The sequence below is a fragment of the Leuresthes tenuis genome, unplaced genomic scaffold (assembly GCF_036924035.1).
Source record: "Leuresthes tenuis unplaced genomic scaffold, fLeuTen1.0.hap1 SCAF_4, whole genome shotgun sequence".
Taxonomy (NCBI): domain Eukaryota; kingdom Metazoa; phylum Chordata; class Actinopteri; order Atheriniformes; family Atherinopsidae; genus Leuresthes; species Leuresthes tenuis.
Genome location: NW_027325358.1, coordinates 13508096 through 13518787, shown reverse-complemented (window position 1 = coordinate 13518787; position 10692 = coordinate 13508096). Strand labels below are relative to the sequence as shown.

Below are 10692 nucleotides of genomic sequence, written 5' to 3'. Positions count from 1 at the left end.
AAAGATGAACTTTTGAGTAACTGCTCCGTGTGTTATAAAGGGGAAAGTTCTCCATGTCAGCAATAATCAAAACCACATGTAGCAGCAATACAATCTTACACAATCAAAACAACATCTTTTTTATAATTCGCACAAAGAATGTCTGCAGTCATTGTCCATTACTGTAATGTTTTACGATTATTTGATTTGGCTAACTATAGCATATATTTGAATGTTACATTCTCTATCTGGTTTAGTGTGCATGATTTAGTGTTTGGATTTGAGGTGGTCCAAAAATATTCACATTAGATTAAGTTTTTTCATTGTTATCGAACCAATATATCAGACTTACAAAACATATCATGTTACTTGTATTGAGTAACTGGCAACGGCTCAGATTTATCTCTTCCCACCATGTTTGCCCTGTATGTAATAGTCTGCAAACAGCTTTATCTTTTTCAAGCGGTGACCAAACTTTTTTTAGACTTTGCTTTACTGGTACTAAAAAGCCTGAATCTGTTTACGCTAATGGTGACATAGTTGAAAAGTGCTTTCATCACTATAGCTGTTAGGATTTAATAACCTGAACTTGGTCATTTACCATCCTGACAGTCAAGTAATTTAAACTCAAATAGCTTTGTTTTTATTCTATTTTATCTTTTTTACAGTTCTGTGTCATTATCTGTACCAACGTACAGCAAATCATTACAGTTTACATGAAAGTGAAGTTTTCCTCAAAAACGCTCAAAAATTAAATATAACTATTTTTAATCGTCTAAATATCTGTAGAGTTTGTGTCCTGAATTTCAGGCGTTCAAAATTTGGTTTTCAGAACAAGCGGAGCATTCACATTGACTAGAGCATTGTATAATTGACCTTTTGACTCCTTGGGACAAGGCGGTCCCAGTGAGGACTAATGGCCCAAAGAAGGTCAGTAATTCTATAAGAACCATTCTTAATAACTTAACAAAGCAGATTGACACAATACCATACAACTATTGTTGCTTGTCATCCTTGCTTGGTGGGTAAACTCTTAATATCTAATATGCTTTTCCTGTACTTACTGATCATTAGGTTTTCCATGAAATGTAAGTGTAATCTTTAGCCTTACAAAACAATCTACTGTCCTATCAAACATTTAGGAAACTGAGACGTGAGTTTGTCTGTAAAACTTTGTTCTGAATGTGCACTGCTGCTGGTACACATCAGACTGCACATTTTTGACAACCTTCTTGGTGTTACTAACAATGAAAACTTGGTGAATTTAATTAGATCACACTGAGTTTTTGTCTCAGGGTGATGTTATCACGGCGAGACATGTCATCTAGGAGCTGAAGGAGTTTCTCTTTGCATCCTCTTCGGTTTCCTCACTGTTGCCAGGGCGACCAAAAGCCCACGTGACATATAGCAGATTCGCCGCACCGCTGCCCCTGCCGAGTATGGAATGCCAAGAGGGTCATATTTCACCCAATCCATCTTCAGTTTAAAACACTATTTTACATCTATTAAGTGCTTCTATTGGGGCCACCTAATGTTTATCAGTGTGTCGTTTACCTGTCTTAAAGACTTTTTATGTTCACAAGATGTAAGGTTCAAATGACTGTTAGCTTTGAGAGCAGGCGGGTCAGTGTCAGCTCCTAAAATGACAAATGATACTTATAAATTCTGCAGAAAAGATTTAACATTGACAGACAGAGGTTGAAACTGTAGAGCATCTCTTTGTTTGCTGGAACTTCATAAAACCATTTTGAACGTCTTTTCAAGACTGGATGTTTGAGAGAGGCAGTTCTGAAAAAGCAGTGGCATTAAATGTATATAAGTACTAAACCAACCCAGACCTTTTTTATTCATATCTAGCCTCCGATTAGGTTGCTGTTGTTGGTAGAGACAAAGTGATGCCAAAAGAAAGTGTTCTGATCAAAGCGATGCTCTAACCAATATTTATGAGATCATGAGGTCTGCCGTTGTTGTGATCTAGTTGCACTTGACTGCAGCCATTTCACACTCTACTCATACTTCAATTGCAACCACTCATCTACAATCAAACGCCACCAGGTATAAAAGCGTCACTTGGCCTTACCACTCACACCAAAAGCATCTTGCAGCCAGCTGACATTTATTTTCAATGGATGCTTTGGTTGCTCAAATCGCTTTTGTGAGCGATCACTGGCGATTTTTGTCGCTTTTGGTGTGAGCGCCTAGTTAAAGGCACACCTCTGCTGACGCTTGTAATGGCTGTTTACTAGACGCCAGGTGGCGTTTTCGAGGGGCGGGCGAAGTTGGAGAAAAATGACCCTTTTGGCATGCCAAACGCTTGTGTAGAGTGTGTTTGCATGTGCGTCTGCTACCTCTCACTCTGTTTGGCTGTGGTCAATTCAAGCAGAGAGCGGAGCTTGCCGACCGGAGAGAGACAAACAGAGACAGGGAGCTTAGCTCGGGCATGAAACATGGAGCCCTCAGCGGTGGAAGATCGCATTTTCGCCGCGGAAGCCATCCTGAAACGCCGCGTTCGTAAGGTGAGCCGCTACCACCCCGCGTGCTGTGACTGCTTGCAGATGTTGGCCGCTGAGACCGCGGCGCGGCACTGCTCCCGTCCATAGGCTCAGGGGCTGTCTTATTGCGCCTATGCGATGCTATGGAGGCCTTGTGGCTGGCGGATGCCTATACTTTGCTAGCCACTGTTAGCTAGAAGCTAACTAGCAAGGCTATAAATAATAGCTTCTAGATTCAGACAGTGGCAGGGCAATAAAAGACAAGGACACAAAGAAAGGGCTAGATGCAAAAGAACGAGGCAGCCCATCCCACTGGATGTGAGGGCTGTGCTGTGAAATGGAGGGGCTTGATTTCCTTGCCAGCTAATGGTAGCAGAGGCTATGTAGTCATAATCTGCAGTTTACAGCCTGTGTTAGTGTAGCGCCCACATTAAAGGCTTTCTGAGGCTGGTGAGTTAATCTGCAGTGTGTAAAAGATGGTTGCCAGAACATTAGTTTTGCACTCATGAAAAACATTCTTGAAGTTTTCAGCAGTGCAAGAAGGTTTATATCATGGAGAAGACCCTGCAGTTGAATCTAGGTTACCATTCGAAGTGACTGGTGTGTATTCCTAATCAAATGGCTCACCAGGCCTCCAAGTTACTTATGATTTGTCAGCCACAAGTTCACAGCTGCACCATTTCCTTTATAATGTTGGCAGTCCAGGAAAATTGTCAGAAAAACTTGGAACCAGTGTTGTAAACATTGATCTGGAAAGAGAAAATGTATGATCGCTTGTGAGATTTACCATATTTAGTCTGAACAGAACCTGAATGAGCTCATATCCAAGTGAGAAGAGTGTAGCATCCCAGTCACATGTGACTGAAAAGTTAAAAAAAACTTGAAATGTGCTCCATTTTTAGGTACTTTAAAAAAGAAAATGTGTGCTCTCATACATGACCTGTTATTGATTATTCATCCACACTTCTTTCTCTTGCAGGGAAGAGTTGAATACCTGGTCAAATGGAAAGGGTGGGCAATGAAGTAAGTGCCAATCCAAAGAATTTTAAAATAAGACTTTTTTATTTATTTATGTGTGCTTTAGTTGCACTGTTATTAATGTGTTCGCAGCCAGCTAAAAGTGTGCATCATATCTCCCTTTCTGTGAAATATTTGTCATTAATTGTGACTTTTTTTGTTTTGTTTTTTCCCCCACATTGTTCCGACCTTGTGAAGGCACAGCACTTGGGAGCCAGAGGAGAATATTCTGGATGACAGGCTGATATTGGGCTTTGAGCAAAAGTGAGTAAATCTGTCACGTTGGGTTAGATATGCACCTTGTTTTTTTTGTGTATTTATTTTTTTATTTTTTCTGTCTTTGTGAAAGTCAACATTACGAATAATCCAATAAACATCAGAATGTGCTCGATGCACCCCGCCAATCTGGTTTAAAGCAAAGCGGATTATTGCTATTATACTATTATTATACTATTGCTGAACACAGGTTAAAGTCTTTGACTCTAATCTTAACCATTTTAAAGCCTGTATGCTGTGTTTGCTTTTGCCGTTAGTCTTTGCTTAGCTTTTTGTCATACAGTCAGCTTCATAAATATTTGGACACACAGTTTTTAGTGTTTTTGCTTGGATTGTACTCCATCGGTTTGAAGCAAAGCCAAAGAAGAAAAAACAAAATGACAGCAGTGTTGTTTTCATAGAGAAGCAAATGTTACATTAATTTTTGCAGCCTCTCCTGGCTTATTGCATCCATGTATAAGGTTTTTACTGTGGACAGGAGCGACCTCTTGTACCCGTTATTATTGTTGCCAGGCTGCAGAAGCCTCTGACTGAACACAGTCTGTTGTTTCTTCAGTATGATGTGTGGAGGGTTTGCAGTGTTGTCCATTTAGCCGAACAGCTAACATGCCTCTTTAAACAGTCAGATCTGTGAGTCCCAGAGCACACCAGCAGCTTTCTATATTGGATTGTTCAGTTGCTCTGAGTCACAGGCTTCGATTCTGTTGCCTCAGCCATTGACTGTAAAGAAAATCGCACTTTCCGCCACGGGCTGTTAGCTATGCAGCATCGTGCATCCTGAGCTGAATTTCTTTTTGTCTCTTGCCAGGCCACTTGAAAGATCTTGTGCATCTCACAGAGATGTTTGCAGGAAACAAAAAAAACTAAAATGACACATCAAAGGGAAACAAAAATGGACATGAGAGTGTGGCTTCACGAGCTCTCTGTGCCTGCATGCTCTACTTTCACATCCCTGCAACTTTCATGGCTGTCATCTCTTGTTTCGTTCTGTTTATTCTCATTGTCGTGTTCTTTTCTTGGTGTCTCTTTAGTTTTTGTCGTTGCTGCCTGATTTTAACGGTCTTTTTCTTTCTTTTTTTTTTTCACCCTTTTCTTTTTTCTTTTCAAGGGAACGAGACAGGGAGATGCATGGGCCAAAGAAACGGGGACCAAAACCCAAAAACTTTGTGATGAAGGTACACTGTTGTCATTTTGTGCTTTTGTGTTTGTTCCAGCTGCTGAATGTGAAATTGTATCTCATGAAATCTGAGGCTTGTTCGAAGTTTACAGCGTTAGACTTTGTGCAGCTGTTAAAGAAACTCCTTTTTATGTTCCATTCAGTGAATTTAGCCTATCTTGGATCGATTTGTGCATCTCTGTTCAAGCTGCAGCACCTTACAGAGACGTGGAACTTTCTGTTTGTGGGCAGGCCATCTTGCCTCTTGAAGTCCGTTTTAATTCTTGTTCTTACACCAGACATCCATCTGGGTCCTGCTGTTTGATACACAAAGAAAGAATTATGCAGAAAAGCATTTGTGCTGTCCTCATTTCTTTTTAACGCAGCCATTCTTGTTTTTAGTTGGTCTTAAGAATCACAGTGCAGTTAGATAATGTTGATTTGCCTTAAAACTTCAACCTCCCTATATTTTAAGCCGCTAAGTCTTTTTTTTGGGGGATAATTGATATCACTGAATGCAAATAATAGAATGATTGTATTTGTTGTTTCCGTCAGGCTCGTGGTCAGAAAGGAGAGACTAGCAGCCAAGCCTCAAGCAGCCGCCAGAACACATCACGATCCTCTTCGTCCACTTCCAGGCAAGCAGCTCCTTCCTCATCTGCCTCAAGTCATCAGTTACCATCGCTGTCCTCCTCTTCCACTGTGGCACCTTCCCCGAAACTCAACTCTCTTGCGGCCACCCACAAGTTGAAAAAAGACATTCACCGTTGCCACCGAATGTCCAGGCGCCCTCTGCCTCGCTCAGACCCCATGGCGCCCACCTTTTCCAGCTCAGGTGGCTTCCCCTCCCGCATGCACGTCTCCCCGTTCTCTGAGACCGTCCGCATCCTCAACCGCAGGGTCAAACCCCGGGAAGTCAAGAGGGGTCGGATTATCCTCAACCTGAAGGTAATTGACAAGCCAGGTAGGGGTGGCTCATCTGCAGGCAGTCGGAATTCTACAGCAGGACGTCAGAACATCCCTTCTCGCAATCGCATCATTGGTAAGAAGGAAGGGGCCCCTTACAGACCTTTCCAGCCTCCTCTGAAAATGTTGGGGTTCCCGATGTATGGGAAGCCATTTGGGCTGCAGTGTGGAGGCCCTGTGCCTTTTCACTCCCATCCAGGGTCATGCTCCGGTACTGGGGCCAGGGACAGCCACAGCACCTCCTCTCAGTACCAGTCACCTCCTTCTCCTTCCCCCTCCAACTCCAGTGGTTCTGAAGGTAAATCTCCCACCGATTCCACAGCCACACAGTCTCAGCCTTCCGCTGCAGCATCTCCTCCCAGCAAGGATTCAAAGTCCAGTAAACCTCTAAGAGAAACCCAAAAGGGTCAAAGCTCAAATTCATCTGCTCCTGCCAAGTCCACCGACGCAAACGCTGTGGCGTCAGCATCTCCCTTCCTGCCTTCCTCCCCCTCCTCCTCGTTAGAGGATGAAGAGGACGGTGCCCTGGACCATTCACTGCCCTTAGAGGAAGGCAGGAAAAATCCCAGGCAACGCAAAGCTAAACGTCAGTTGCCCACCACGCCTCCCCCTGTCGCTCCAGGGGATCAAGCAGCTGCCCCGGCTGAACCCCAACGAGTGCCTGCCGAAGGAGACCCTGACTGGCATCCTGAAATGGCGCCAAGCTGCAAGGATGTGGTGGTCACAGACGTGACTACCAACCTGGTCACTGTCACCATAAAAGAGTTCCCCTCCCCTGCATCCGACCCCGCCTCGCCCTCTGCTAGCCCCGAAAGCGCCTCCTCCCCGCTTCCTGTCCCCACCTCCGAGGACTCCCCGCTAACGAAGCCATAAGATATCGCATATTATGAAGTTGATTGCCATTGAGGATAAATTTAAAACAAAACAAATATGCCAGTGTTGCCACTTCAGCCCTCTCCTACGTTACCCTACAGGGGTTTGTCCATATTTGTGAAACACTTAATGAAATTTATGTACTCAACACCGCCCAGCCATTGAATAGTAAAAAAAAAAAAAAGAAAAAGAAGAGCATATTTTTTTTAGAAAGAGATATATAAATTCAAAAAGGGGCAGCTAATACGCCCCTCTTGTCATTTTAAATTGCCATATTTTGTCCACTTGCACTGCATCGACTCTTGGAAGCAGATTCCGTTTCACTTGATGCACACTTGCCTAGTTGGTGCAATAGGAGTTGTCTAACAGTACAGCCCTCACTCATCTGGTGTGTGGGCTTTAAACTTCCATCAGCACACATGCTGTAGGTTTAATTAAAAACGTGGTTTTTTTTGTTTTTTTTAAACTTTGCAATTTAGACGCATACTCAGCTGTGTTGTTGGCGTTATGTCAGTTTCCCGACGCCTAGTGGCCTCTGAAGTCCAGCTTGTCCGTGTTAAATAAGTAGATGTGTTTTTGCACTTAAGACAGTGGAAACTCTCGGATATGGCATCAACGCAGCAAGGTAAACGCAATGCACTTGAAAGCATACTGTTCAGTGTAGTTCATCGATAATTTAAGGCCTTGAAATGCTCTCTGTAACGCACATGCATATACGTACAGTGTGAGTAGGTATTTATATGCACGCACAACTTTGAAAGCTGCAAAACCTACAAAAACAATAGATTTTAAGTTATTGCTACTCTTGCAGTCTTTCCTTACTTGCCTTGATTTCTCCCAAATCACCACCTTCTTCAACTCTGGGACTGGATAGTGTAGTGGTATGATTGGCACCTTCCATGTGGGAGACCTGAATCCCCTCCATGAAAGGTACTACTTCCAGTAGGGGTCCTTAGGCAAGACCCCCTTACCCTATATGCCTACCTGTAAGTCGCTTTGGATAAAAGCATCTGCTAAATGCATAAACATAAACTCTGTCATGTCTACAGCTGTCTGGAAAGATGTGCCAGAATTACGACATGTAAACTCCCAACTTGTCAAGGTCTAGAAAGTCCAGGAGCCCCCGACATAATTAAGCCAAAAACTTTAGTTTGTTGAGCCGGAGGTCTAATTGGCCATTGTTTCGGCTCTTTGGAAGATGAACGCAAGCAGGTTTGACCTGTAAGAATCGATGGAGAAAGTTGCTTTTTTGTTTTTTTTCTACCATACATTACATTTCGGCTGGTAAAACAAACGGCTTTTAGCACTTTGTTTCTTTTCATTTCTCAGTCGGTGTTTCTTAGCTCCAGTAACTGTTGTTATTCGTATGTTATCCAGTACTTGTGTCGATAGAAGTTGTGTGTGTAGCATGGTTCACGGTGTCTTCTTGCTACCCATAGGGCTAGTTTCTTCTGTACGAAGATCCAAACCTTCAGATCCATTTTAAGAGGTTACTGGTCACTTGTGTTGGGGTGAGACAGGAAATGAAAGGAAATGAGCTGTTTTTTCTCTATGGTATCTCTTTGTAGAACAAAGTTTTGTTAGTTTTGTTTTGTTTTTTTTAATCTTTTCTGTCTTTTGTCCTCATGAAGGGGAAATAATAGCGAGAGAGCTCCAGAACACCTTCGTTTGGGACTCCTGCTTTGCCCCCATCTGTTCGGCAGAGGTCTCTGAGCAACCCGGTAATCTCCTTACTTCAGACTGAACGCATACAGGGGAATGATGAGGAAATTAGACCCAGGAACACATTGCTATGCCAGTGGCAAACATGCGTAACATCCTCTCTTTGCTGCTGGCTTCTCTCATTTGAAATCACCTCAATATAGATTCTCTTGTCAGATCTCGTGAGACTGATGACCTTTATTAGGTTTCCTCACCATTTTTACCTGTTTTATAAGGCAAAAAAGAGATGAGGGTAAAAATGCATATCACATGTTTTCTGAGTGGAAAAGTTGATGCAGTTGCCCTTTTCGGTGGAATTAGTCAGATGGCATCAGGTAGCTGGTTGGTTAGAATTGAGCTTTGATCTCGGAGGATTTGATCAATTGCTTTCGAATTCTTGATGATGATCTTTTCCCAAGCACGTTGCCTGCAGGTTGTCTCATTTCCATCCAGGACTTTTCTTTTCTTTTGAGCTTAAAGCATATGAGGAGTATTTTTTTTCTTTTTTTTTTTCTGGTGCTGCCTGCCCTTTCCAGACCTTCCCAGACCTTGACCCCTTTCTCTGGATGTGTTCTAATCCCTCCGCATGCGTTGCCTTATAGCTGCTCCGTGCACCCCTTGTCTTTTTTTTATCACACAGGACAGATAAGATAGTGCTTCATTAGTCATGACTTTAAAGATCCTGTTATTCTAGCTTCACGCAGCTTCTGTTGTCTGCTTTTCCGAACGTGTTGAGCGGCTCGGTCTCCGTCTTTCACACAGCGGGACGACATCGCCTCCTCCCCTGTCATGTTCTGGTTGTCCTCAATGCTGTTTCAATACTCTTAGTAGGTTAAACATGGAAGGATTTATTCCAAAATGAAGCATCCATTATATGAAGAACAAAATGACAGCTTCTGAAGCTCAAATATAAATGAAGGTATTCTCTAAAAATGACGGTTCTTAAATCCTTACTTGATTAAGTTAAAACTCGGTGAACCATGGAATCATCTTCTTCTCCAAATGGATATATTGTAATTTGGAATAGATTTCATTCATGTGCTGTGTCTTTAATATCTTTAGGTGGTGGTAAATGACACTAGCAGCTGGTAGATGTGTAAGATATTAGGCTGCTGAGCAATTCTTTTTCTTCATTCTCTTTCTTACATGGGGTAGCACAACTCAGTTTTAGTGGCCTGTCTTTCAACCAAATAGGGCTCGATTATTTGATTTTTACTCATTTTTTTCCCATTTAAATTGTTCTACATGTATGTGTTGTAATTGCAAAGTGCTAGAAATCTTAGGCACTTATCGGATTAAAGGAAGGATCCATGTGTAATGTATGAATAAAGATGCTCAATTAATTATAAATTGTTTGTTTTTAAGCATTTTTTTTCCCAGTTTGTACTGTACTTTTAATACTTTTTTGAAATATGCATAATGATGTTGATGTGTTGCTGTTCATTTGAATGTCGTTTTTTTTCATTTTATTTTATTTTTTTCAAATAATCCAGTATGGGTTTTATCAGAAAGAAAACTTCTTTCTTTTTTATTTTTTTTTATTTTCTGTGTCAAGACTGCAGTTTTGTCTTGTTTTATGCTAATATGAATTATGTGCATTGATGGTAATGATATGGAGGCGGAGGATAATGATGACATTGTAATGTATCTGAACTTCTGAAGCATGTTTTGCAAACTCTTGCTGTACAGATTATGTATTCAGTGTCATGTTACTGTTGTTTTCTGTGTTTCTTGTACAAGGCTTTTAATTAAAAGCACTTTAAAAAGATCTCGTCTGATTTTTGTTTCACTCCTTCACTGTTTGAGCGTAAGCGTTGAGGCAGAATTAACATCTGAAATCAGATGATGATCACCTAAATGACCTAAGCTATTTACAGTGGAAGCTGATTTTTCTCATATGTGCCACAGAGAGGTGCTGTTCAACTGCTTTAGTGCTGCAGCGTCCTGTGTTTTCAGAGGGATTGAGAGGTTTGAAGAGACATTTAGGTCATCTCTGTGTTTTGACATTTAGATTAATCGCGCAAACAGCCTCATTTTCCACCATTTTCATCTTATCTTATCTGTTATTTCGGCTGATTGCATAGAAAGATGGGGATGGTCTATTCTGCACGTCGTCTCTTTTCACTATATCTCATAGATCTCTGTATTAAATGCAAGGGAACCACTCGGCTCGTGACCCAGATCGAGCTGAAATAGTCATCACAGTTTGACACGATTGGCCTACATCTGTGT

At 41.9% G+C, this 10692-nt stretch overlaps 1 protein-coding gene across 1 annotated transcript; it reads left to right on the top strand.

Annotated features, from left to right (window-relative positions):
• Positions 1-2283: 2283 nt before the first annotated feature.
• Positions 2284-10225, top strand: cbx6a (chromobox homolog 6a). The gene is made up of 5 exons (XM_072384672.1): positions 2284-2495; positions 3451-3494; positions 3687-3752; positions 4873-4939; positions 5476-10225. Exons 1-5 carry the CDS (start codon positions 2427-2429, stop codon positions 6757-6759), a joined length of 1530 nt encoding a protein of 509 aa, XP_072240773.1. The 5' UTR covers positions 2284-2426; the 3' UTR covers positions 6760-10225.
• The last annotated feature ends 467 nt before the right edge of the window (positions 10226-10692 follow it).

Bases quoted from the DNA above. Each gene is read 5' to 3' on its own strand.
- cbx6a (XM_072384672.1), top strand. From the start codon at position 2,427: ATGGAGCCCTCAGCGGTGGAAGATCGCATTTTCGCCGCGGAAGCCATC. The intron at 2,496-3,450 runs GTGAGCCGCTAC...TTTCTCTTGCAG, and splicing joins TGAAACGCCGCGTTCGTAAG to GGAAGAGTTGAATACCTGGT. The intron at 3,495-3,686 runs GTAAGTGCCAAT...GACCTTGTGAAG, and splicing joins TGGAAAGGGTGGGCAATGAA to GCACAGCACTTGGGAGCCAG.